At 32.0% G+C, this 24,968-nt stretch overlaps 1 protein-coding gene and 1 pseudogene across 5 annotated transcripts in view; one reads left to right on the forward strand and one right to left on the reverse strand.

Moving 5' to 3' along the window:
* Positions 1-381: 381 nt before the first annotated feature.
* LOC145268223 (palmitoyltransferase ZDHHC20-A-like) overlaps positions 382-24,968 on the forward strand; it is a 226,821-nt gene continuing 202,234 nt past the window's right edge. For all 5 annotated transcript variants that reach the window (XR_013864861.1, XM_080123528.1, XM_080123530.1 and 2 more), the window contains exons 1-2: positions 382-538; positions 18,580-18,606. Coding sequence is in view for 4 of the 5 variants with exons in the window: in XM_080123528.1 (XP_079979654.1) it covers positions 421-538; positions 18,580-18,606 (145 nt within the window). In the remaining variant the exon portion in view is untranslated. The remainder of the gene's footprint in view (positions 539-18,579; positions 18,607-24,968) is intronic.
* Positions 6,865-6,982, reverse strand: LOC145268559 (5S ribosomal RNA; annotated as a pseudogene).

The following is a 24,968-nucleotide window of genomic DNA, read 5'->3' on the forward strand; positions in this document are numbered from 1 at the left end:
CTCATTTTTAGTTAGGTGTAAGCGGACGTAGTTGAGAATCATAATTAAAAATAATTTTAGTTTTATTTATTTGTTTGCTTTAAATTTATTAATAAATATCAATTTTCACACGGCAAACGTAAGTGGGGGGAGGGGGAAACAGAAGAAAAAAATGTTAACGTTTGTCGATTGAACAAAGGATATAAACTACAATAATAGTAGCATCCCGACCTAGATTTTGTACTGAAAAAAAAAATTGTGTTTAGATTCTATTTCATATTAGGTTCCTATTAAAATGGAATTTTAATGTGCAGAGAGTTGACGTGCAAGTTTATGTAACCTTTCACCACTGTCACCTTTGACCTCTGACCCCTCCTAAGCACATGCGCATACGATGTTAATTAATTATGAAAAAATTCTCCAGCCTTTACTTCCGACAAGATGGCTCCGTCGGCAATAGTGCGTGGTTGTTGTGAGGTCCTAAGATGGGCCCCTGTTGTTTTTATTACGGCTGTGGCTGCATGGTCCTATTATGCATATGTTGTCCAAATGTGTATATGTAAGTATAAACTAAGAATTTAATAGCTTATTCGCGTAACTTTAAAATAATTTCCAATTCTGTCATTTTTTTTCGCTGCTTGTTTTCAAGTGACGCATTCGTGCAAACTTCCTTTTTATTGTTTGTAACTTTAATATCTGTCTCGCCCTTTTCTCTTCATTTAACCGTAAATAAAATGTTTTGTTTTCATATTTTCTATTTTTTTTTTTTTTTATATATACTATTTTTTTTAATTTAATTTTGTGTGTGTGTGTGTGTATATATATTTCTCTTACTGGTCGGTTTATTTTAATTTTAAAAAATCCAGCCAGAAAACAATATTTTTTACGAAATTTCTATGTATTGTTTATTTTTTATTAATTTTTAAAAAAGAATAACAATAACATGTTTTTTTTTCATTAGACTTCTGACCAACAGACTCCATCCCTTCCCCCCAAAATCCATCGATAATTCTACGTTAAACTACTGTAAAAAGAGGCCTTTTTCGCTAGTACTTCTTTTACTTTCCACATTCCTACCACAGCTGATTATATTTTTAGAAATACCACGCAGGTTTTGTTAGTAAAAGTGCTTATTTTTAGTTATATTTTTAATAACTAAAATACCTATTGCGCTAGATTGCAATAAATACTTTTGCATCTACTAAAATAACTTTCTTTTTTTTTTTTTAAATTTCTAAGCCAAAAGGAGTCGTTTAATGCTGCTTGACGTCATCGTATAACTCCGACCAAGTTCAGTAAATGCAAAACTATTTCTCTGTATCTAAGTAAGAAAATATTTTTCTCCATATGTCAAAAAAAGTAAAAAAAAAAAAAATAAATGAATAAAATCTGAAGCAACAAACAAACAAGCAAAAAAAAAAAATATTAAAAGGTAAATGATATATTTTGTTAATGGCTTAGAAAAAAAAAGCTTTTGATAATTCCAGTTTGTTTGTTGACATTAGAAAGAAGTGTGGCAAACAGGTGCCATCATCTTCTCGAAGATGGTTTCTAAATCAGGCAAATTGTTATGTACATGCCATTAGGATTCCTAGACCAGCGAATTCGCTTACACTTATAGTAAAACCCTTAACAAAAAATGAAATTTGTTTATTTTGCCAAAACTAAACGAAACAAAACTGGTTTGACAGGAAACACCCAACCAGCATATGACACTCTGGACCCAGTGAAATTAGATCTTAAAATTAGCGGTTTACAAAGGAGATCGGTGGGTAAGGCGGAGGGGCTAATTTCGGAGAGGGAATTAGTTGTAATCATGTGGTGAAAAGGGGGATGGATCAGTTAGGGAGCGTTAAGAAATAAAATAAATAAATAAAAGGGGGAATGCCCCAAGAAGTAGTCGATCTATTGTAAGCGACAGTAAATATCTGAGTGTTCTGATACTATACTTGATTCTTTCTGTCGTCGGTCAGAAGGGAAATCCTTCTAGATTGAGGCATTATTTTCGTACAAATTCAGAGTGTATCATTTTGAGGGTATATAAATCCCCACCCCTACCAATAACCGATTTTGTGTCTCGGGAAGGCTTCAACATTCAGGCTGGGATTGAAGTATTGTATTTGTTCTGTGTTCGGTCATTGGAGGTGAAATCCTTCTAGACTGAGGCAATTTTTATTTTTGTCCCAATCCAAAGTGTGAATCATAATTTTTTTTTTAAAAAAACCTTGATATTTTGCAGAATATACGACAAAGTGAAAAATTGATTTAAAAAACAAAACAAATAAAAACAAATATGACTAATGTTACCAAAGGCAAGATAATATACTCTTTATCTACCTAAATAAGATTTTTTTTGTGTGTGTTCTAACCTATTTTAAAGCGTTTATTTACTTTGAAACACAAGTAGTGTTGACTGTTGAGCCTTAAGTTAGAACAAGAAAAAAAAACGGTCATCTAAAGAGTTGGGATAATCTTTCAAAAATCGGAAATTAAACAAAATACGACTAGAAATACACCTAATAAATGTGATTTCTCGACTTGTGAGCAATTAATGACACTCTCCGGATGACCATCTAATGTTTCTATTTCCTTGCCTCCCCACAAAGTCAGAGTCAGACGCAAGGTCAATTTTTAATGTGGGGAAAATCCAGCTCCACAAAAAGGGGCACTTTAGGTAGGAATAAAAATTGTCTTAGTTATGAAAGATCTCTGCTCCACTGATCGAGGATAGAAAAGGTGAAGCGCAGCATCAGAACAGATACTACACTATAAACTTGGTCCGAAGGTCAAGAGCCATTTTTTTTTTCTAACATAAGTTTGGCCACTACTTTTATTACAAAGTAAATAAACGCTTTAAAATAATTTCAAACACAAAAAATACTTTGTGCTTTTTATGCTAGTAGTTGACAAATCAATGTGGTTTTGAGCAAAAACAACAGTACTTTATTTTAATGTCGGAAATAGTCATATATCTAAAATCACAAAAATTTGAGTAGAAAATTATTTATAGCTTAAAGTAATTGTTAGGGGAAATTGCATTTTCCCTAGATGTGAACACTTTGAACATTGCAAATACAGGGGAAATACTTATCTCCCTTTTTTTCACCACTTTAATGGCGATTAACATTTTAGCCTAATAGCAACAGTCTTTTTTTTTTCTCTCTATAAAAATACGATAGTAGTTGTTCTGTTCAATGAATTTTCTTAATTTTTGGATATATTATTTTCGACATGACAAGTAAGTACTGTTGTTTTTGCTTAAAACCACATATTTACAAAATCGTTGTCGACACTATCTTAACAAGCACCAAAAACTTATCCAGGTATGTAGAAGAGTAACTTATGTTGCCTTTAATAACATTTGTCATATATATATATATATATATATCTCCAATCCATCATACATGGTACCAAAGGATACGAGGCAGAAAGAAGAAGACTGGTGGAGATCAAGAGGCAGGCAAGAAAAAATCGTGCTGAACAACAACGTCCCCTGCCAAGCATTGTTTGCCTTCTCTGCCCACACAAATTCCATGCTCAGGTTGGTCTCAGAAGCCATCTGCAATCCAAACACTGAGGCAAGAGGAAACTGAAATTCTCGGATACGAGAAATTGGCTGACGACGATATATATATTTGACTACTGCTTCATTTCGTTGTCTATACTTGGTCTCCAAACTGCAGGCCAGATCCAGACCACAAGTCTTTAATTCAGCTGTGGAGCTTTTATGGAAAACGTAAAAGTATTCAAGAAAAAAAATTGAAAATGTAAAAATAGTGTGGTGATTTTCTTTTTGTCCAGAAAATAGTTAAAAGAATGGGATGCCCGGAAGATTCATTGATGGTCTAATTTTCCTACCTAGCAAAAATGGACGAATCTTCCTAAATTCGGTTTTGAAGAACCAGTTTCACTAAAAGGCAAGGCTAATAAGCAAAACAGATCCAGGTCAAATTTTTTTATTTTGGCCTCATGTAGCTCTAAAATGTCAACGATATGCCCCCCCTTCCCCACTGTTTATAAACTTTGAAGACCCCAGGTCTCTACTGCAAAATTCTTTTAAATCTTTGGTATTGAATATTCAGTCTGTTCTTTCTCTTTCTCCATCTGAGCATAGAATACAACCCATTTTGATAAGCTTACTTGATGGATTACTTTATTATTTCCACGAAAGGTGCTCAACTGATCTCAAATCTCTGCTTACTCCTTATAAGAAATTTACAGCAAGAATTAGAACAAAGAAAGTTTCATTTCTTCCTTGGTGTACATAGCATTAGCATCTACAAACAGAGCTTCTTACACAAGGGTTTTCTATCTGTGAAACACATTGTTGCAGGTCTGCTTCCTCACAAATTTGTGGCAGCTCCAGTGACGATGTTTCGTGAGTTAAATATCTTTCATTTACAAGCTTGAAGCTGATTGGAGCAAGCAGGCAGCTTACCTCCCAGCTTGCCCAATCATTGCCCGTCATTTTGTAGGCGAGCTGAGAATGTGACAAATTGTATAAAAAGGTTGAACCCAAATTTTTTGCTCTCTTTCTCTATCTTCCATATTTGAATCCCAAACTGACAGCATGCAGTGCCCAATGAATAAATCCATCGCAACTTAAGAAGCACGCACACACACAACATTTAAACATTCTTTCAATTTCTTTCTAATAATATAAAAAGCAATGAACACTCTCTTGGGTAACTTGTAATTAAGAAAATATAATTGAATGGAGAAGTTTTTATACAATATTTCAGACCCAACTGATGCATTAGGTGTATCAGAATTTTTGGGGAATTTTTTACACCCCTAACATGAAACTGTGAATAAAATATAAAAAAACACGTAATTTATCTTTTAAAAGCGGATTGTTTATTTTCTTTATGGATTATACTTCCAAAATAAACTATTAAAGTTGTTTAAAAAAATAATAGAAATATTTTTTATTTTTTAAAGAACAGTAATGAAATCAATTGAATTTTATGAGTTAAGTATTTTTCAATTTTTAAACTTTAAAAATCTATCAAAATTTTTCTATTGATTCAATTTTTACAATATTTTCAGGGTCAATGTGAAATTTTATGCGCTTTCCATTAAACTGAATATAATATTTTAGACACGTTTTTTTTTTTAAATTCACCCCCCCCCCATTTTGAAATGTCTATTAAAAAGTAAATAATTAATTTACTCACCAAAGTTTTATATATCACAAATTGAAGATAAAAGATCAATAAATAATGTATAAAAAATTTAAAACAAAAAAAGTAGTGTTTTTTTTAGAAATTTACCTGTAAAGTCCGAAGTTTAAAACCTTCTTTTTTTTTTTAAAACCACGTTTTTTTTGTTTTTGTTTTTTTTTAAATGAAACCTAGGTCCTTGCTCCTTTAATTGAAAAAAAAAAAAATTAGGGTTTGAATGACATTTTTCGAGTACAAAGAGAGGGGGTCGAATTATTCAATATTTTTTCACGCATTCGTAAGGTCAGTTTCTGACACACCTACCGATGCATGGCACTAAAACTGTCAACATCAGAACTCTTCCATATCTCAAAAACTCTCTTTTGCTGTACAAGAACTCTTAATATTCATGAACATTCTATTCCTTCTATTGCTGTAATTGTCTATCCCAGAACACTTATTAAATATTTCTTGCATGAATGTATGTCTCTTAACTCTTTCTTTTGTTTTTTTGTGTAACATGTCTCTCATCTTTTTCCCATTATAAACACCCCAAAGCAAAACCCTGACATGTAACCCTCCAAACTGGTAATGCCCTAAGATGGTGACTTCCTAACAAAGGTATCTTTGCCATTAATCATTTGATCATCTTCAAAACTAATATATAATATAGGTTTCTATCTAGAACCATTGCCATGGGTATTCGGATATTAAGACTTGCTGTTAGCAATTATACCATCTCATTAACCCTGATACTCAGGTGGCATCTGGTTTTAATGAGTTGTGACTCTTTTTTATTAAAAAAATAAATTAATAAACAAACAAGTTTGGTTATTAATTTATTTATTGCGGACTATTATCCTCTTTTTTTTTTTTTTTTTTTTTTTTCCACAACGTTTTGGCCAACTATTCTTCTGGCCTTCGTCGGGTGTAACTGCAATAAATAAATAATACTCATCTCCAATAATGAATTCCAATTAAATAATATAAGTTTGGTTATCTTATCAATTATAAGAGGGTTACACTTGTGTGATAGTCGTTTTGTGAGGAAGGGTGAAAGTCATGCATACAAAATGGTGATTTTCTATAATAGCTAACAAAGTAAGAATGAAGTAAAAAAATATAAATGTTACCAAAGGCAAGCTAAGTTACTTTTTTCTATTTACTTGAATAATTTTTTTTTTTTTTTTTTTTTTTACTTGTCTTCCCACTCCCTCCATTTATGCTGACGAGGAGACAATATCCAGAAATATTTTACTTATCTCTCGATGGTTTTATTTGTAAATATTGAATGAATAAAGGGATATCGTTTAAGAAACGATTGTACATATTAATTTGATTTTCTTATGTTTCCCCCCTATGAAAACTTGATTGATTATTTCACAATTAATCTTCCACATTTTCTACTAATATAGCTCTAGGTAATTATTCCTAATTAGTTGATCATATATCTGCAATGCTCTGAGAACAGCACCTTTGAATATATTTAACTGAGGCTTTGCTCTTTTAGACTCTAATCTATTACTCTCTCTCTTTCTGTCTCTATATATATATAATGTGATGCTTCCGTTCAGTCTCGAAAGATAATGGATATCCTCTGTAAGGGTAGCCGTGTCTGAAATTGTGAGGCAAGTGTTATGCCTCTCCTGAATCGGCACTGTTTGAGTCCAGTAGCAAGGAGAAGTCCAAAACAACTGGAAACAATGCAGAGAAAGATGAAGAGCACATACAACACCTGGAATTCTCAAATGGTCATCCATTTTAGTACTGACCAGGCTCAATGTTGCTTAACTTTGGTGATCAAGCAGGAACCAGTGTGTCAACATGATTATACCGTGTGTGTGTGTGTGTATGTATATATATATATATATATATATATATACTAGCTGTACCCTGCCACGCGTTGCTGTGGCTTAATTTTGTGTATTGGAAAATTCTAATAAAAAGAGAAAATGCATGTTTCTTATATTCTTAGTACAGCAATCCACTCCAAAAAGTTAAAAAAAAAAAAAAAAAAAAAAGGCGAAAATGAAAAAAAAATATGGTACTCTTGCAGAATTGGATCCGGATCCTCGGGAGTTACCATCAATCATGGCTTGGGCTCGACCAACATTCAGTGGATTAAGCCGAAGGTTGCTAAACCATTGAAACGCTAAATAGTTTTCTTTTTTATTGTATTCAAAAATGTGAGTTTTTAATTATTATTTGGGTAAGGGGGGGATGTTACTATACACAGATTCGAAAAAGTTGTTCAAAAACGAATAAGTGAAAGCAAAGGTAAGGTAAATTACGTTTCTATCTAACTGGATAATTTTTTAGTATTTTTATTTAATGTAAAATGTTTAATCGGCTTAAAAAAACGCAGTGTTTATCTATGTATTTGAAAAAGACGAATGGTCGCGGACTCTGTTGAATACGTTAAATTTGGGAAAATCAGTTAAAAACTATACAAAACAATATCAAACACTTACTGATTATATGTTATTGTGACATAGGCTGACATATTCGGTGGGTTTCTGATAGTATTTTGTATAGTTTTTTAGTTTTAAATCATTTTCTCAAACTTATCATCAACAGTGTCCATCACCGTTTGTATTTTTCAAATTTCCAAGTTTAAAGTTTTATATGTTTTTTATTCAATTGTAAGGTTAAAGTACAGAATAGATACAAAACACCCTCCCCTCCCCATGTTAAGAATGGATTTTTAAATAATGTTATTATTTCAGCACGGATCACTCTCTACATGAGTACCTAATATTTTTTTTCAGCCATTCTTACCATAGAGAGGGGATGGTGTTTAGTAACTATTCTGTGCTTTTTTAATTAACAATTTATTATTAAAAAAAGATTGTGAAAGTTGAATTTAACTTGAAAAAAAAATAAAAAAAACAATGTGAACGGCGCGTTCAACATTGTAGCCGGACCTTATTTGGCAATAAGGTTACGTGAGTCGATTAATGGGTGCAAATGCACTTACTGATCTGCGCTATTTTTTTAAATCGTATTTCCAAGCTTAATTAAAGGTTTGTTTTTTTGGGTATTTTTTTTTAGATTAGGTTCACCTCCACAATTTTCTTTTAAATGACGACTTTTAAAAGTTTCCGACTATGCTGAATACAGAAATCGCATTGAAATTTTGCAGAAATAAGTAGTTATCGAGATATAGATAGTAGTTTTATGCATTGTATTCTTTGGCGGCCATCTTTGTTACGCGCATAGATTTGTTTATGACACGCGCAATCGTGTAAAAAAGACGGCTGAAGAGATTACAATGCATTATACAAATTTTTAATATCTCGGTAACTACTTATTTCTGCAAAATTTCAATGCGATTTCCGTATTCAGCATAGTCGAAAACCTACAAAAGTCGTCATTTAAAAGAAAATTGTGGAGGTGGACCTAATCTAAAAATTTACCGTTTTTTTTTCATTCAATTGTAAGGTTAAAGTACAGAATAGGTACAAAACACCCTCTTCTCCCAATGTTAAGAATTGCTTTTTAAATAACGTTATTATTTCAGCACGGATCAATAAGTGCACGAGTACCCAATTTCTTTAAAAGCATTCATATTTTCTTATATAAAAACAACTTCTGTAAAAAAAAGAAAAAAGAAAAAACGTGCACTTTCAATCTTTGTTAAAAAAGGTTTTCTTGAAAAAAAAAAAATACGGTAAAAAAAAAAAGCAAAGAACAAAACGTTAATTGGTATTCATGCAGAGAGTGATCCGTGCTGAAATAATAACGTTATTATTTAAAAAGCCATTCTTAACATGGGGAGGGGAGGGGGTTTGTACCTAATCTGTACTTTAACCTTACAATTGAATAAAAAACATATCGTAAAACTTTAATTAAACGTGGAAATGCGATTTAAAAAATAGCGCAGATCACTCCGCATTAGCACCGAAAGTACAGAATAGTTAGAAAACATTCTCCCTCCCCATGTTAAGAATAGTTTTCTAAATAATGTTAATGATTCAGTACTGTTCCTTGTCTGCTTAAGTTTAACTTTTGTTTATTAAATTATTAGGTGAAAGTCCAGAATAGTTACAAAACACCCCTATCCCCATGTTAAGAATGGCTTTCTAAATGATAACGTCATTATTTCAGCGGGGTAGCTTCTCTGCATAAGTACCATGTTTTGTTTTTAAATTGTTAGATATAAGGTCAGAATTGTTACAAAATACCATCCCCCATGTTAAGAATGTCTTTCTAAATAACATTATTTCAGCACGGTATTTTCTATGCATACGTACTATCTATTTTTGTTTATTAAATTGTTAGGTGAAAGTATAGAATAGATGCAAAACTCCCTCCCCATGTTAAGAATAGCTTTCTAAATAACGGTATTATTTCAGCACGGTACCTTCTCTGCATAAGTACTATCTTTTGTTTATTAAATTGTTAGGTGAAAATATAAAATAGTTACGGAACACTCTCCCTTTCCCATGTTAATAATGGCTTTCTTAATAGCGTTATTTCAGCACGGTACCTTCTCTGCATAAGTACTATCTTTTGTTCATTAAATTGTTAGGTGAAAGTATAGAATAGTAACAAAACGTCCTCTCCATGTTAAGAATGGCTTTCTAAATAACGTTATTATTCTATTATATTATTATGGTACTTTCTCTGCATAAGTACCATGTTTTGTTTATTAAATTGTTAGGTGAAAGTATAGTACTCATGCAGAGAGTGATCCGTGTTGAAATAATGTTATTTAAAAAGCCATTCTTAACATGGGGAAGGGAGGGTGTTTTGTACCTAATCTGTATTTTAACCTTACAATTGAATAAAAAAAACATATAATAAAACTTTAATTAAACCTGGAAATACGATTTCAAAAATAGCGCGGACCACTCTTTACATTAGCACCAAATATTATTTAAGCAAGTTACCAATCCGTAAAAAAAAAAAAAACTGTACTTTTACCAACCAATCTTATATCGAAAAACAAAAAAAAAACTGAAAAAGCAAGCAACAAACTTTTTTTTTTTTGCCTTATATAATAAAGAAAAAATGTTTAAATTAAAAAATTTGGAAATAAACAAATGAATTATGTTTTTTTTTGTTTTTTTTTTACTTATCGAGTAAACAGAAAATGGAATCTACTTAATTTCGTCAATTCGTGGCTGTGAAATGAATCGAACCGGAAGTTCAGTTTTATCAACAAAACAGGTTCGCACACTAACGGTTACGAAAATATATTTATTTTATTTACTATTTTAATAATTCGCGAGGTAAATTTATTTTAATAACATAAAAACATCCCTCGACTCTAAAGATGGGTTGTCTGAAAATTTCAAATAAATTTGTGGCATAGAAATATGGTTTTATTCGCTTATAATGAACCCAGAATTACATTTATATATATATATATATATGATGAAAATGATGGAAATAGTATTCCGACAAAATAGAGAAAATAAAAAGGAACAAACCGTATTATGTGTTCATCAACGTTTCGTCTTTATTTCGAGACTTCCTCTGGATGAATGAGATTAAGAAACAAAAAATACCAGTACAAAATATTTGAAAATGTTTCACGTGCACAGTGTGACGCAGTTCTATTTCAGAGAAACGGAAAAAAGACATTGGAAATTCAAAAAAAATTGCGTTCATAGTTTTAAAATTACATTAACGACTATATGATGTCACTAAAATTTCTTCTCTTTAACAGCGCCACCCCTCCTCCTCCTTTTTGAATTTCCAACGTCTTTTTTCCGTTTCTCTGAAATAGAACTGCGTCACACTGTGCACGTGAAACATTTTCAAATATTTTGTACTGGTATTTTTTGTTTCTTAATCTCATTCATCCAGAGGAAGTCTCGAAATAAAGATGAAATGTTGATGAACACATAATACGGTTTGTTCCTTTTTATTTTCTCTCTCTCTCTCTCTCTCTCTCTCTCTCTATATATATATATATATATATATATATATATATATATATATATATATATATTGCTGAACTGATGAGATTCATAGCAAAGGCATTTGAAAGAACTGTAAACATGACATTTGTAGCTGATCTTCTTGAAGACGCTTTGAGTGCTATGTAGCAGTTCTCTCATTTTAAGTATTTGTAGGTTAGTGAATTGATCCTGGCTGCAAAGATATTGCCAACAAAGTGAAAATGACTGTGGCAATGACTGCATCATAGTTTTATATAGAGAAAGGATACCAACAGGTGTCCATTGTTGAGGCCTACACATAATTAAGGCCTGTCTTTCTGAGCCATCAGACAAAATATAGTTATTTGCTATGAATTCTGTGGACAAGACTACATTGACAGATTAAAAAAAAACAAAAAAACTTTTGTTCACTCCAAAGTAAGCATATTGTTGTATAATCGTAAGGGCCAACTGTGTTATGGACCAGATGTATAGGAGTGGGTGTTGGGAAGCAAAATATTTGTTTATATTACATTTAAATTTCTTTATGTTGATATTATCAGAGGAGCATGGAGGCAGTTTCACAAACAAACGGTTGAAGGATATTTTTTTCACCTTCTTGCAATAGAAGAGACATGGCGAGTATCTCCATTATTTTCATGACAAGTACTCAACTGAGCTTCAATCTATGGTTTCGAAAACTGACTGCCTGTAGAACTCTGTACCATGGACCTGCTTTCCAGCTGACTATAATATGGTCATTTTTAAGTCTAATACAAACACGTTGAGTTGTCCTCTTAAATTCTATCCAATTTTCACCACTATTGATTACTATCCTGTTGTCCCACCGACCACCTTACACACATTATTCTTATCCTTGAGTGGTCATCAGGCTTGGATAGGTTCAGAATTAAAAAATACTTTTCTTTCCCCCCAAACCAGGCATATTGTCACTGAAGCATGACAAGCTACTATGATGGGGGCCGGACTTAGGGGTTGGGAAGCAACCTATAAAATAAAGGTAGCAAAATATTTGTTCACATTACATTTAAATTCCTGAATTTTGGTATGATCAGAAAAGTGGGGAGGGAATTTCAAATGCAAGCAGTTCAAGAAAAACAGCTATTACAGTAGAAAATCTTCCAGCAGTTAGGGACCTTTGCAAAGGAGGGGTATAATTTTGCTGTTGAGCAATACAAGTGAAGTTCATTGGAGCACATTCCATAGAAATACTTGTAAAACAAACACTAGAATGCTACACTGTAGTGATGGGACAGGGGATGAAGATTGGAAGATAGTGCAGGACCTATTAAATTAGAATGACAGGTGCTGAACTGAGCTTCTATTTATAGCCTCCCCCATCTCCCCATCCCTGTAGAACATTTGCAGCAGACACTTGTCTAGTCACAACAAATGCCAACAATTTTCTTTATTCTCTATCTGTTCGTAAAACTAAATGAAAATTTCATGAGCAAAGTTTCTCTCCAAGAACTATCTGTCTGGAACACAACACCATGGGGCTGCTTCCCAGATGACTATAACATGGCCGTTTTGAGGTCTAATGCAAACAAGTTCCTGTTGAGCTGTCCTCTTAAATAAACAAACACTAACCAAGTTCCACCATTACTGATCATCATGGTGTTGCCTTGCAGATTACGTGACCTTCATTAGTCTTTGTCCTCTAAAGTGGCCTTTGGGTCTTGGTAAGCAGTGACTCCTTCCCTAGTAAAAAAATCTTTTATCCACCTTGTCCAAGAGAGAGAGAGGTTAATAGTTGGTGTACCAGCTGAACTGTAGCAACAATACTCTATAGATATGGACGGATGAGTGAGAATTCTTTTTGGAGGAAATATTTCTTTGTAGAATTTAGTGACCTAGTTGGACGGTGGAATTGCGTCAAAAGGGAACTTGTTTTGAGAAACCAAGTGATAAGGCAAAGCTAAATTTGAATAAGAATAAAAGAGGTTAGGGTTAGAGAAAGACAATCTTATTCCATGGAAAAGATGATGTCGGCTAGGGTGTTGCCATAAATTGCTTTAATGCAGTTAATGAAACACAGTCACATCAGCTATGGAGGTTAAAGAATGAAACAAACATGTGGCAAGTCATACCATGCCATGAAATATTGGAGAGTGAGAAACGTTTTCTATTGCAATCAAAATTAGTGATAACACTGTGGCAGTATCAATTGGTAAACTTCAAGGGAAGGAGTGGTGCCTTAATGCAGCTCATATTCAACTGAAAGTGAGCATCAAAAAGTTTGTGGAAACCAAGAAAGATGGTAGGACTAAACCTGACAAGAAGCAAAATCCCACCTGTACGCAGTAGAAATCCATAGACACCAGAAATCCTTCTACTCTTATAACAGTTTCTTCCCTCACAGACTGCTAGACTTTGGAATTCCCTCCCTTGTCCCTACTTTCCTGACTGTACTGACATGCAGAAGTTTAAGTATGATGTAAACAGACATCTTGCTGCTCATCTCCCTACATAGTATCCCTGCAAATTATTTCCCAGATAGTAGCCCCCTACATCAAATGCTACTCTGCCTTGTTTGGGCTGAAAATAATAATCCCCTCCCCCCCAAAAAAAACCCTAATGGTTTCCTACATAGATATCTTAGGAAATGAATGTACAGAGAAAGCAATTAAGCACCCTAAAAAGTTTGGACTAATCAAAAAGTAACTAGAACCCGGGAGGGGGGGGGGTGAACTAAGCCTTAAATTGAGTAGAGCATTGAGTAGAGCATTGAACGGAGGGTGCCAATTTGGAAGACAAAACAGGTGAAAAGACAACTGATGTTATAAAAGAATTTTGAAAGAGGACCCAGTTCGTAGAAATGTCAATGGTGCAAGGCTGTAGAAGTCAATTATGTCATTTAAACAGCGGACTTAACATGGTTAAAAGAGGGATGGGGGCTTTAACGATGTCACAAAATCTTCTTCTCCCCCCCCCTTATTAAGCCATAGTCATAAAATAGGTAGCAATAGACAGAGACTTCTGAGCTAATAACGGAATGAATAAAACTTAGAAACATCACAATAGTTAACTAATACAGAACTTTAAAAATGTGACTGTGATACATGTTCATTCACATAATTCCGAGGTAGCGCATTCAAGGCTGCATAATACAATACAAAAGGAGAGCACTGGTATCGGTGTGATTATGCAGAGGGTCTAATGTGAATGCATATCATCTCAGGTAAAAGCAAATGAAGCTTTCACAAGTGATAACTAAGTAGTGCAATGAGATATATGAAGGAGATAAAGAGAAGAGATGTTGCGAGCCTGTCTCTGCTCCATCGTTATTTTCATGTCAAGTGCTCGACTGAGTATCAATTTATGGCCCCCTCCTTGTGAAACTGTAACAAAAAAACACTTGTCTAGCTACAACCACTATCAACAATTTCCCCTACTCTCTATCTGTACCTAAATCTAAATGCAGATTTCACAAACAAAGCTTCTTTCCTAGAACTGTTTGTGGAACACTTCTGCTGGCCTGCTTCCCAGCCACTTATAGTATGGTAGCCTTCAAGTCCAATGCAAACAAATTTTTGTTGAATTGTCTCCTTAAATGATCAAATTCTACACAATTTACATTATTAACTATTACTGCACTGCCGCTTTACATTCATTAACCCTTATTCACGAGCAGCATTCAGGCCTTGATAATTAGTGATTCCCTTATTAAAAAAAATTTTTTTTTTTAAAGATTCAACTCTTGTATGGAGTTAGATGAATTTGACAATTTTGGATAGAAACAAATCCAAACAAAGGATAGTGTGAATATTACAGAAGTTAGCAGACGATATTGGACTGAAAGTAAGGGCTGTTTCATGCAATCAAGAGTCAGCTGAGATCAAAGTGTGGTATCTGTTTTGTTCTTGGGGATGAGATCCTTCTAGACTGAGATAATTTTTTTTTTGTAAACTAAAATACTCTTTTATGGGGAGCTGGATTTTGTTCATTAAAAATGACCTATCTCTGTCCTCATGGAGAAGCAAGTAAACAGGTGAGTAAAACGTGGATAGCAAAGGGAGACAATTTATTGTGTTAAATCAGGAATCGATGGTGAAAGATCTGCATAGGGGGTTTCTTCCTCATCTGAGAAGTAGATTAAAGTGTCACCAGTGATGCAGAGGGTAGTCAGAAACTGCGAAAGGTGACTCGCCACTGGTTGTGTACAAAGCAGTTAAGTGAAGAATAACAGGGTACAGTTATACAATACAATTAGATGAACCTCAATATTTAAGGGAGTAGGTACTTTTCTGATTTTTTTAGATGAGGATTAGTTATTCATATTATTTGGATTCTTCAGACTACTGTTTTCATCTTGAATATCATTTTTACATTTCAGTCAATGTAACCTCCGACCTTCTTCAGGTGTATCTTGTCAAACTTTGGAATTTGGACGAAATTTCAAATGGGGACCCTTCATGGACGTAGCATGCTCTTGTTCCATCTTAGAGGTCCTAAGTAATTCACAATTGTATATTTGTAGTAAATAAAGGCTTCCATTCGAAATTCTGTCTAAATTCTTGAATTCAACAAGATACACCTGAAGATGGTTGGAGGTTACATTGACCGAAACATGAAAATGGCATTCAAGATAAAAACAGAAAAGAATGCATATAATGCAGGTAGTGGAAAGCACTTGTCATAAAAGTGGGTTTTTGGCTATGGTGATTATTGATAAGATTTCCTGGAGTGAAGATCTGTAGCAAAGGTGATCAGGGAGGGACAACATCATGGATTTTTGAAGTTTACCAATTGGTACTGCCTCAGTATCATCGCCACCTTCAGTTGCAAGTGGACAGATTCAAGTCTACAATAGAAAACACTTTCCACCATGGCACATACCAATCTCTGTGTAAACACTTGGCATGGCCTCTGAGCCTTGGTAAGTGATGACTTCCAAAAAAATGAATAAAATAACTGTTTGACTAGTGCTGCTACATAATCGAAGCTGTTTGTTGACTGGAGTAGTGAGCGATGGGAGGGGGGCAGAATTTAACCTTTAGTTAACGGAAGTCAATGAAATCATGTGACTTCTGGAGGAGAGAGAGAATTCGGTCTTTTCCTGGTAGCAAACACAACATGAAAGTTGTTTCCTATTTTAGGCCCATTGAGGGCAGGGGTGGAGTATAACCTAATAAATATATGGTGCTGACTTCTCTCTCTCTCTCTCGCTCGCATGCAAGTAAACTATTATTTTAAAGTTTTAATTTCTCTCTGGTTTTCTCTATAACTGTACAATAATTTTACACAATGAATTGCATGCTTTGCGTAAAATACTTGAGCTGTTGTAGGAATCTACGGACAAATCATCTTTAGTTGACCTTTAACAACTAAATATTTTCATTTACTAGCCAAATAGAGAAGTTACTAGCCAAATCCACATGATTTTTGGAATATGACATTCGTTCTGTAACAAGTTTGTACATAAAGATTTTTCTTTTTCTTTTTAAGTAAGTTGAATTCTAAATATGTACCAAATTTTATGTTGAGACTTGGTATAAACATTCAAATTTCTTCAGATTTTTTTTTTTTTTTTTTTTTTTTTTAAGCAGCCTTCATGAAAAAAAAGGGGTATATTGTTCTATTAAACTTTTATTGTTGACATAATTTAACTCGATCCGTTTTATTAAAAAAAATAAATAAATAAAGATTGAAAAGATATTTTTCATCAAGGAATGAGCTTTGGAATATTGTTGGGGAAAATAGCACAATTGCAAAAAGATAAACATTTTATTATTTCTAGTCGACACTTGGAAAAATCATTTGCAAATGCGACAGTTTCACTCGTAGTGTAAAGCCTTGTGTTGATCGAACCTGGATTGAAGACTGAAGGACATTGTAACTGTGTAATGTGAGGTATTATTTTAGGGCTGAATCTCAGCCAAGAGAGAATTGAATTGTGGAACAATACTAGAAAAGAGGGGAGATAACACCACTTGAAACTGTATTTTGGTATATTTTACCCAAGGGTGAACAAGATGAGTTGGAGATACAGTGGGCAATTTTTAATTATATAGAGAAACATCCAAAAGTAGTGTCTAAGACAAAAAAAAAATTGTTGCCTGTGAAAATAAAAATTAATAACATCTTGGTAAAAAGAATAAGAATTTGTTGCACTGCACAATGGAAAGACTTTGCTGGTTCAGCCATGTTGCATGTCACAACTCAGGAGAGTTTATCCGCAAAACAATAGCTCCAGAACCACTTCAAGGTTGGCAAAGACGACTGAAAGACCAGTTTTAAGATGTACTTACACACAATCATAGCTGACATTGAGTCTAGCTCTAGTCTACAAGTTTATGGTGTTTGCTGTCGATCACTATCATGGCAGTTGCGGACTGTGTGGAATGATCTGTGTTCATTTGGGACACTGTGTACTCAACCCATTTTGAGTGAACATTGACTCAGATCAAATCAGTAGAATAACAAAAAAGCAGCAGAGGTGCAGTCAATAAATAATATCTTCATTGATTAGGTGACAAGAGATAACTGAATGTAACAAACATAATTTTTTTGAATGATAAAAAAAAAATAGAAAATAATGAAAGCAGGAGGCACCAGTTACTAAAATTGATCATCTGATTATATTTGTGTTTAGCATTTGAGTTGCCATCATTTTAATGAAATATTTGCTGTTAAGTTTTTCACTTCCATGAAACGCTCATCTTATGATCGTGTAAAAATCAGGTAAAGAATAATTGATTCTTGCTTAGAATTCTTTTGATATGAAAAAAAAAATTGATACAAATCTGTTTGATGTGGGTACGCGTGACAATGAAAATGTCATATTCCAAAAATTACATAAATTGATCAAGTGTTTTTATATACATTGCTAAACTAATTAACCAATCATTATTTTTGGAAGACAGTGGCATAAGAGTTATAATGTGAACTATATTTAGTTTCATGCACAGAGGGTAAAAATAGTGAAAACTCTATAAAAATTTAGATTTTCGTAAAAATTTAATAATAGATATTAGATATTGATGATGTTTCCCAAATTTCACTTTTTTTCTTTTTTTTTTTTGGAGGGGGGGGGGGCATAATATTCAAAAATTTAAATATATTAGATTTGCATGAAATTTCATCCTTAGTCATTAGATACTTGTTAAGCAAAATTCTGTGAATTTTAATATCTTAAGAGCTTTAAAATTAAACTTTAAATTTTCTTTTACATTTTCAGAATCAAAATCGTTTAATGGATTTTTATGAAAATTGGAATAAGGATTCTAGATAAAGAATTTACTATAATATCTAGGTTTTAATCTTTATCATATCTAGGTTTTAATCTTTATCATATCTAGGTTTTAATCTTTATCATATCTAGGTTTTAATCTTTATCATATCTAGGTTTTAATCTTTGTCAGGAAATATAAAAGTGATGCAAAACTGTTCTGTTCTGAGGACATTTTTCTAGTTTTATATGAATATAAAAGATAAAACGTTTTGTACACAAATCTTCTGTTAGCCAGATTTAAGAATATTTTTCTCCATGAAACAAAGTAATCTTTTTTTTTCTTTTTTTTTTTCAGTTACTGTGAAGAGCATACCTGAGAAAGGTAAATATTTTAATTTGTAAATATACAATGACTGACTGAAGAAAAAATCTTTTTTTAATTTTTGTTTTTTACATGATCAGTTTTTATGCAAAATACCCGTACACAAATATTTTATAACTTTTGTGTGTTTATAAGTATGTTATTTTATTTACTTTTCACTGGATGTATCTTGGATAATTTTACAGAGGAAGTTAAATGAATAATTGAGTTTCTCTCTTAATATGTAACATTTGGTATCTCAAACCAAAATTTTATTTTTTATTATATCTAAAAACTTTTCATGAGAGAAAATGTATCTTAATAAAACAAAGATACCAGACTTCTTTTGGTAACAGGATTAATCACAGAATTATAACCATTCAAAGATTTTTGGAAATTAAAAACTTTGCCATCTTTCATAAGAAGCCAGTTTTCAAAGTAAATATGAACTTATCAAACAAATAAATTATTTAAAAATGTTATGCCATCTCGGGGTAAATAAAAGTTAATCATAATAGAAGCAATAATTGTTTGATTATACCGGTCTAAATATTGCCCTCCCCCCCTAAAAAAAAAAACATGACAAATAAAATTTTTTTTGTCTTTGGTATCTTTGGAGATAAGGCTTTATAATTTGTGTATTCATCTCATGGTTAATTACCTGAAGAAGAGCAGCGGATGAGTTGGCCAAAATGTGCTGAAATAACAACTATGAAGATGAGGATAAGTCCGCAAAAAAAATATGAATGCACAAAATTTAACAATTTATATAAGTTTCAACAGCTAACACGTTGAATCTTAACAATTCATAGTGCATTAGTGGTCCTGAATATGACCTTAAACTATATCCAGTGGTGAGGTCCCAACTTGTGGGCTTTTGGGAGTGTGGAGCCACCCTTTAATTCCCATTGCTCCCAGGTCCACTCTGACTCGGAGTGGTAGTACCTGTTAGGGTCCCAACTATGGGTTAAATAGAAACCGACTTGAAAACAACAAATATATTCTATTAAAAAATTTTTCTTCAAAATCTTTGGATTCGGCATTAAATAACCTGAAACGGGTTGATATGCCGTAAAAAAAAAACAACCAACCAACCAAATCATAGTGCATTAGAAATAAAGCTATTTTTCTTTTAATAATAAATCAATAAGAAGAGATGGAAACATAATTCGATAATAGAGTAAAAATAGATGAAAAACGAGGCAAATCTGTGTGTTATTGAAATTGCAGTAAAAAGAATTAGTTGGAGATACAAGCTTAAAACTTTGCTTATTTTTCAATAAGGAATTTTTTATTAAAAAAATTATCCCCTTTTTGAACTTGCATGATTTATTTAGTTTTAATTTGCCTCCAAAAAAGCAACAACAAAATTTAGAACTTTATTTTACAAAAAGAATAGCAAGTCTTTTTTTTTTTTTTTTTTCCTCCTCCCCTCCCCAAATTAAATATTTGTAAAGTTTTCAAACTTCAAAAGTTTGAAATGAGTAAAATATTTGCTGGAACATGTTTTCTGGGCAGATTTAATTGTTCTCTTGAAATTCCTCTCCTTAGTCATTTGCAGTCAAGTTTTTTTTTTTTTAATTCTATTCTATCACTTGAAATGAGTATTACATTAAAATCTCATCAATTTATACCTGTGGATTATTGTCTCATAGAGGCCATCAAAATAATCATTTCTAGTTTTGGTTGGAGTTAAAACTTGGATTACTGTACTAAGTAGAGATATAACATTAATAACCTGACCAAAGTAAAAGTTGCTATCATGGTATATAATAAACCTTGGAGCTGGTAAGTAAAATATCCTCTGTTGGTTCTTCATAATTGCTGGAGGTATTTAAATATTACGCAAATTTACTGACTGATTTTTATTCCTTATTCTGTTGGCTTAGAGGTTGACATGAATTATGTTTCTGAATTTTTTAGGTGAGGATGAATTATTCATATTTGGATGTTTTAGACTACTGTTCTCATCTTCAGTGTTATTTTCATAACATTTTGGCCAATGTAACCTCTGATCTTCTTCAGGAGTATCTTATCAAATTCTGGAGTTTTTTTTTTATCAAACTCGGAAACCTTTCTGTCGAATTTGAGAATCTGGCGAAACAAGAGCATGCTACCTCAGTGAATTAAAATTGAAATTCCGTGCAGATTCTGGAGTTTGACAAGATACACTTGAAGAAGGTTTGAGATTACATTAGCTGAAACGTGAAAAAACACATTTAAGATGAGAACAGTAATTCGAATAATACAAATTACCAATCCTCATCTAAAAAATTCAGAAACCTAGAAAATATAGTTGATGAAAATGCAACTGTTACAACACCAGCTGATTGTCCGTTTGTAATGTTTTCTCACCATTTCTTTTTCACAAATGCATCACACCAATACATGTGTGGGCATTTAGACTATATGCATACATTATTTCCTTGCCTTTTTACATAGACAAACAAAAGTAAACATTTATTCAAATGCTGAAAAGACATTTGTTCAAACAATGCACATAAGCTTTCATATTTTGATTGTAATAAACAGAATATTATTCATACAAAATTGTTTTTTGTTCTTTTTTTAATATTGGATTTTATTCTTGTTGTGTTGATATGTCATTCTCTTTATTTTTATTTTAACAAAGTTATTAGGTCTACTAAACTCTTTGCAAAACAGAATAATAATCTCTGTATATCATTGAATTCTATTTTTTACTCTATACCAGTTGAGGATATGTTGACAAAAGGAGGGTTGTTGTGGTTTCTTCTGGCCCTGCTGTCAGGCCTAGGTATTTGTCCTCGGTAATCCACCCTCCCAGACTTTTCAAAAAATGCACCTCTACAGTCTAATAGCAATTATAGCATTCAAAATTCAGAACTATTTTATTTGATATATTGATTGAAGATAAAAACTGCTGCAGTTCTTCAGACCTTTGTCTTTTTTAATTTTGTTTTATTCACTTTGACCATTTTTTTTTCATATAGATAATTGCTTTTCACTATAATTGGACAACAGTTCATTGATTCACTTTAAATAATTTATGTGACTAAAATAAAAATTTACCCGAAAATATAAAACATTGAAAATTTTGGTTTTATTTATTTATTTATTTTTTGGTTGATTGTTTTTTATATAATTTTTATAAGAGTTTCATTCAATCAATAATTTAATAACCACCGTATGGTATTGTAATAATTAAAATTAACTTTTAAAGTCCTATTTAAAAAAAAAAATCTTACAAACACCTATGTTATATTTCTGTCTGTCCGTTTCACTTTTTCTTGGAAACTACTTGGCCAATCTGGCTGAAATTTTGTATGGGTCTTTGCTATGATAATGTGTAGTGAACTATGATAATGTGTAGTGGGTTTTATTTCAGCAGCTTTGTAACTCACTTTCCTTATTTCGCCATTTAGTCTTCATATTTCATGAGCAATGTTTCTGACAAAGAAGGAAGAATTGCTGTTTTCTAGGTCTGAATTTATCCATATAACATCTATCATTGACTAGTTTGTTTTACCTTTAGTAGATTTTTATCAACATACATTCGATGCACCATTAAAGATTGATTATCACAATGCCACATTTACTCCAGAAATTTTCTCAAAAACTACTGGGTCGATCTGTCTGAAATTTGTTATGACAAGGTGCAGCAAACTAAATATTATGGTATCAGTTCGAAGCAGTGTCAGGAATTAATAGGGATTAGTATTTAAGGCAAAAACATGAGCACAAATTTAACCATATTCAACAATCAATTTGGCATAAAGCACTCGTTCTAAGTCAATGAGCTATAACTTTTGCTCAGTTTAGTAAATTAATAAGTTTGTAAGAAAAAGTATTTTTTTTAATATATATAAAGCATACATTTTAAAAACGATAATTTAAAAGTTGATAGTCATATCAAATAGAACATGCTTGATTTAATTTCATTTTGTGATTTGTGCACTATATGAGAATATTTTGTTTAACAGTGTTGAGTTGTAAATCTCAAATAAATGAATTCGAGAAATATGAATAAAAACTTTGTCAGAAATAGGATAGTTTGGAAGTCAATTTTTTAAACCATCCAACACATGCTAAACATTAAAGCAAATATGATAAAGCATACATCTACTTTTATTCAGCCGTTTATTAACATAGTAATGACATCAACAGATTATTAAACACAGGAAATTTTCATTTTTGGAGACTTTTTTAAAATTGAATGTCTTTGTTTCATTCAATAAAGTTTGTAATTCGTAATATTTTTTTTAGAAGACAGCTTAAAACTGTATTCATGAACAGCCCTTTTTCTTTAAGGTGGGGCGTTTACACATGACATCACGTACACCAACTTTTTTACAAAAAAAATATAAAATAGGTCACTTTTTTGTAAAGAATGAATTAACTTTAAGTAGCTGGGGGGGAAAAAAAGAAGCTATTAATGACGTATGAGAAAGAACAAATTCACATTTTATCAAAACACTCCCAAAAATATAAAAAAATACGAAAAGTTAAAACTGGGGAAAATTTTCACTAAACATATTGGAAAAATTTTGCACTCTAAACTAAGCTGGTTTGTGTTAGTTAATAACACTTAACAGCATTTGTAATTAGCCCCCAAAAAAGTAAACCTTTAAAAAGATGAATCTGCTATCTTAGAAACTGTGTGTAGTATTATTTTTACTCCATTTGTCATTTTCATAGGAAAATGGAGAAACAAATTTCATTAAATTCAAACTACTGTTGTCATCTTGAATGTTATTCTCACAATATCTTGGTTCATGTAAACTTTTTTTTTTTTACATAGGGGTCACCACTTATCAAGGCCCGAAGGTCACTCAGGGATAAGGGTTATTGCATGTACAGTAATCAATGAGATAATATTGTAGTAATCATTAGTATTGGGGGTTTTGATAGTGTCTTACTTAAGTGGGTGGTCCTTCAACCTTCTTCAGATGCATCTTGTTGAACTGGGGAATTTGTACAGAATTTCAAATGGAACCTTTTATTCAATCCACTTTTAAATTAAATTGGTTGGAGCATTGTGAGATAGAGAACAGAAAGTTGACCTTGGGTTTTATTTCAGCAGCTTTGTAACTCAGTTTCCTTATTTTGCCATTTAGTCTTCATATTTCATGAGCGATGTTTCTGACAAAGGGGAGAAGAATCGCTGTTTTCTAGGTCGAAATCTATCCATATAACATCTATCATTGACTAGTTTGTTTTACCTTTGGTAGATTTTTTTTTTATCAATTTACATCAAGTGGCTTCATGTCTTATCTGGAGTGATTTTTCAAATAAATAAAATAAAATAGCATTCAAGATTAGAACACTAGTTCGAATAACATAAATTATCAATCTTCTTTTCAAAAATTCTGGAAGACAAATGTCATACTTTTGCTTTGGAATAATAAAAATAAAAAAATACATAACCGTTTTTTGTGACTAATAGTGAAACTTCAATAAAATATTTTGTTGAATAGATATATATGTATATAAAAACAGTGTAAAACAGAGCATTTAAATGTTTAAATTAATAATACCAAATAGAACATGTTTAGTTTGTTCATGTTCATTTTGTGAGTTGGGTGCTAAGTTGAGTATTGTAATATTTTGCTTTAACTATATTAAGTTGTAAATAAAGTGGATGGAAGTGATAAAAATGGACTTAAATACAGATAAAAACCGGGCTTGGGATAGGTTAGTTTGGAAGTCAATTTTTTAAAAACCATTTAAGGCAACTATTCTCAACCTTTCCTCCATCAATGACACCTTGGCTTTCTGTACTTCTCCATTTATCCCCTACTCACATACATAAGAAAAATCTATAGCTATCATAAAGTGACAGAAAAACAAGGTTAAGAAAAAGCTTTTTATGGTTTAGGATATTAGGTTTTGTACAAAATAAGTATTACGCAGTTGTATTACAAAAATAAAAATCAAACGTTTTCTAAATAATAAAAAAAAAATTATGAAGTTAATTTGTATCATATTTCTTAGACATGACACAATCTGAAAATAAATAAATTATTTTTAAATATCAAGTACTTCAATTATTTACTCCTGACTATATAATTTTTTTTTTACCCCCTAGGGGTAAATTTACTTAGATCTCTGATCTAAGACATGCTAAACGATAAAGCAAATATGCTGACAGTGTACATCCACTTTAGCCAGCCATTTATGAGATCAACAAATTATTAGACAGATTTACACACACATATATATGCATTTTTTAACTCAAATTTATAAAAATAGCTTTTAAATAATTTATTTCAATAACCGAATCTAAATACATCTAAATGTTTAAGTCTTATCTAGTAAAAAGGGGTGGGGGTCTGGTAAAGTTATGTAACTTATTTATTTTTTTCTTTCAAATTTAGAAAAATCTAAACTGTGTTTGAGTGCTG

The sequence above is a fragment of the Euprymna scolopes genome, chromosome 43 (assembly GCF_053919585.1).
Source record: "Euprymna scolopes isolate OS-2025 chromosome 43, ASM5391958v1, whole genome shotgun sequence".
Lineage (NCBI taxonomy): Eukaryota > Metazoa > Mollusca > Cephalopoda > Sepiida > Sepiolidae > Euprymna > Euprymna scolopes.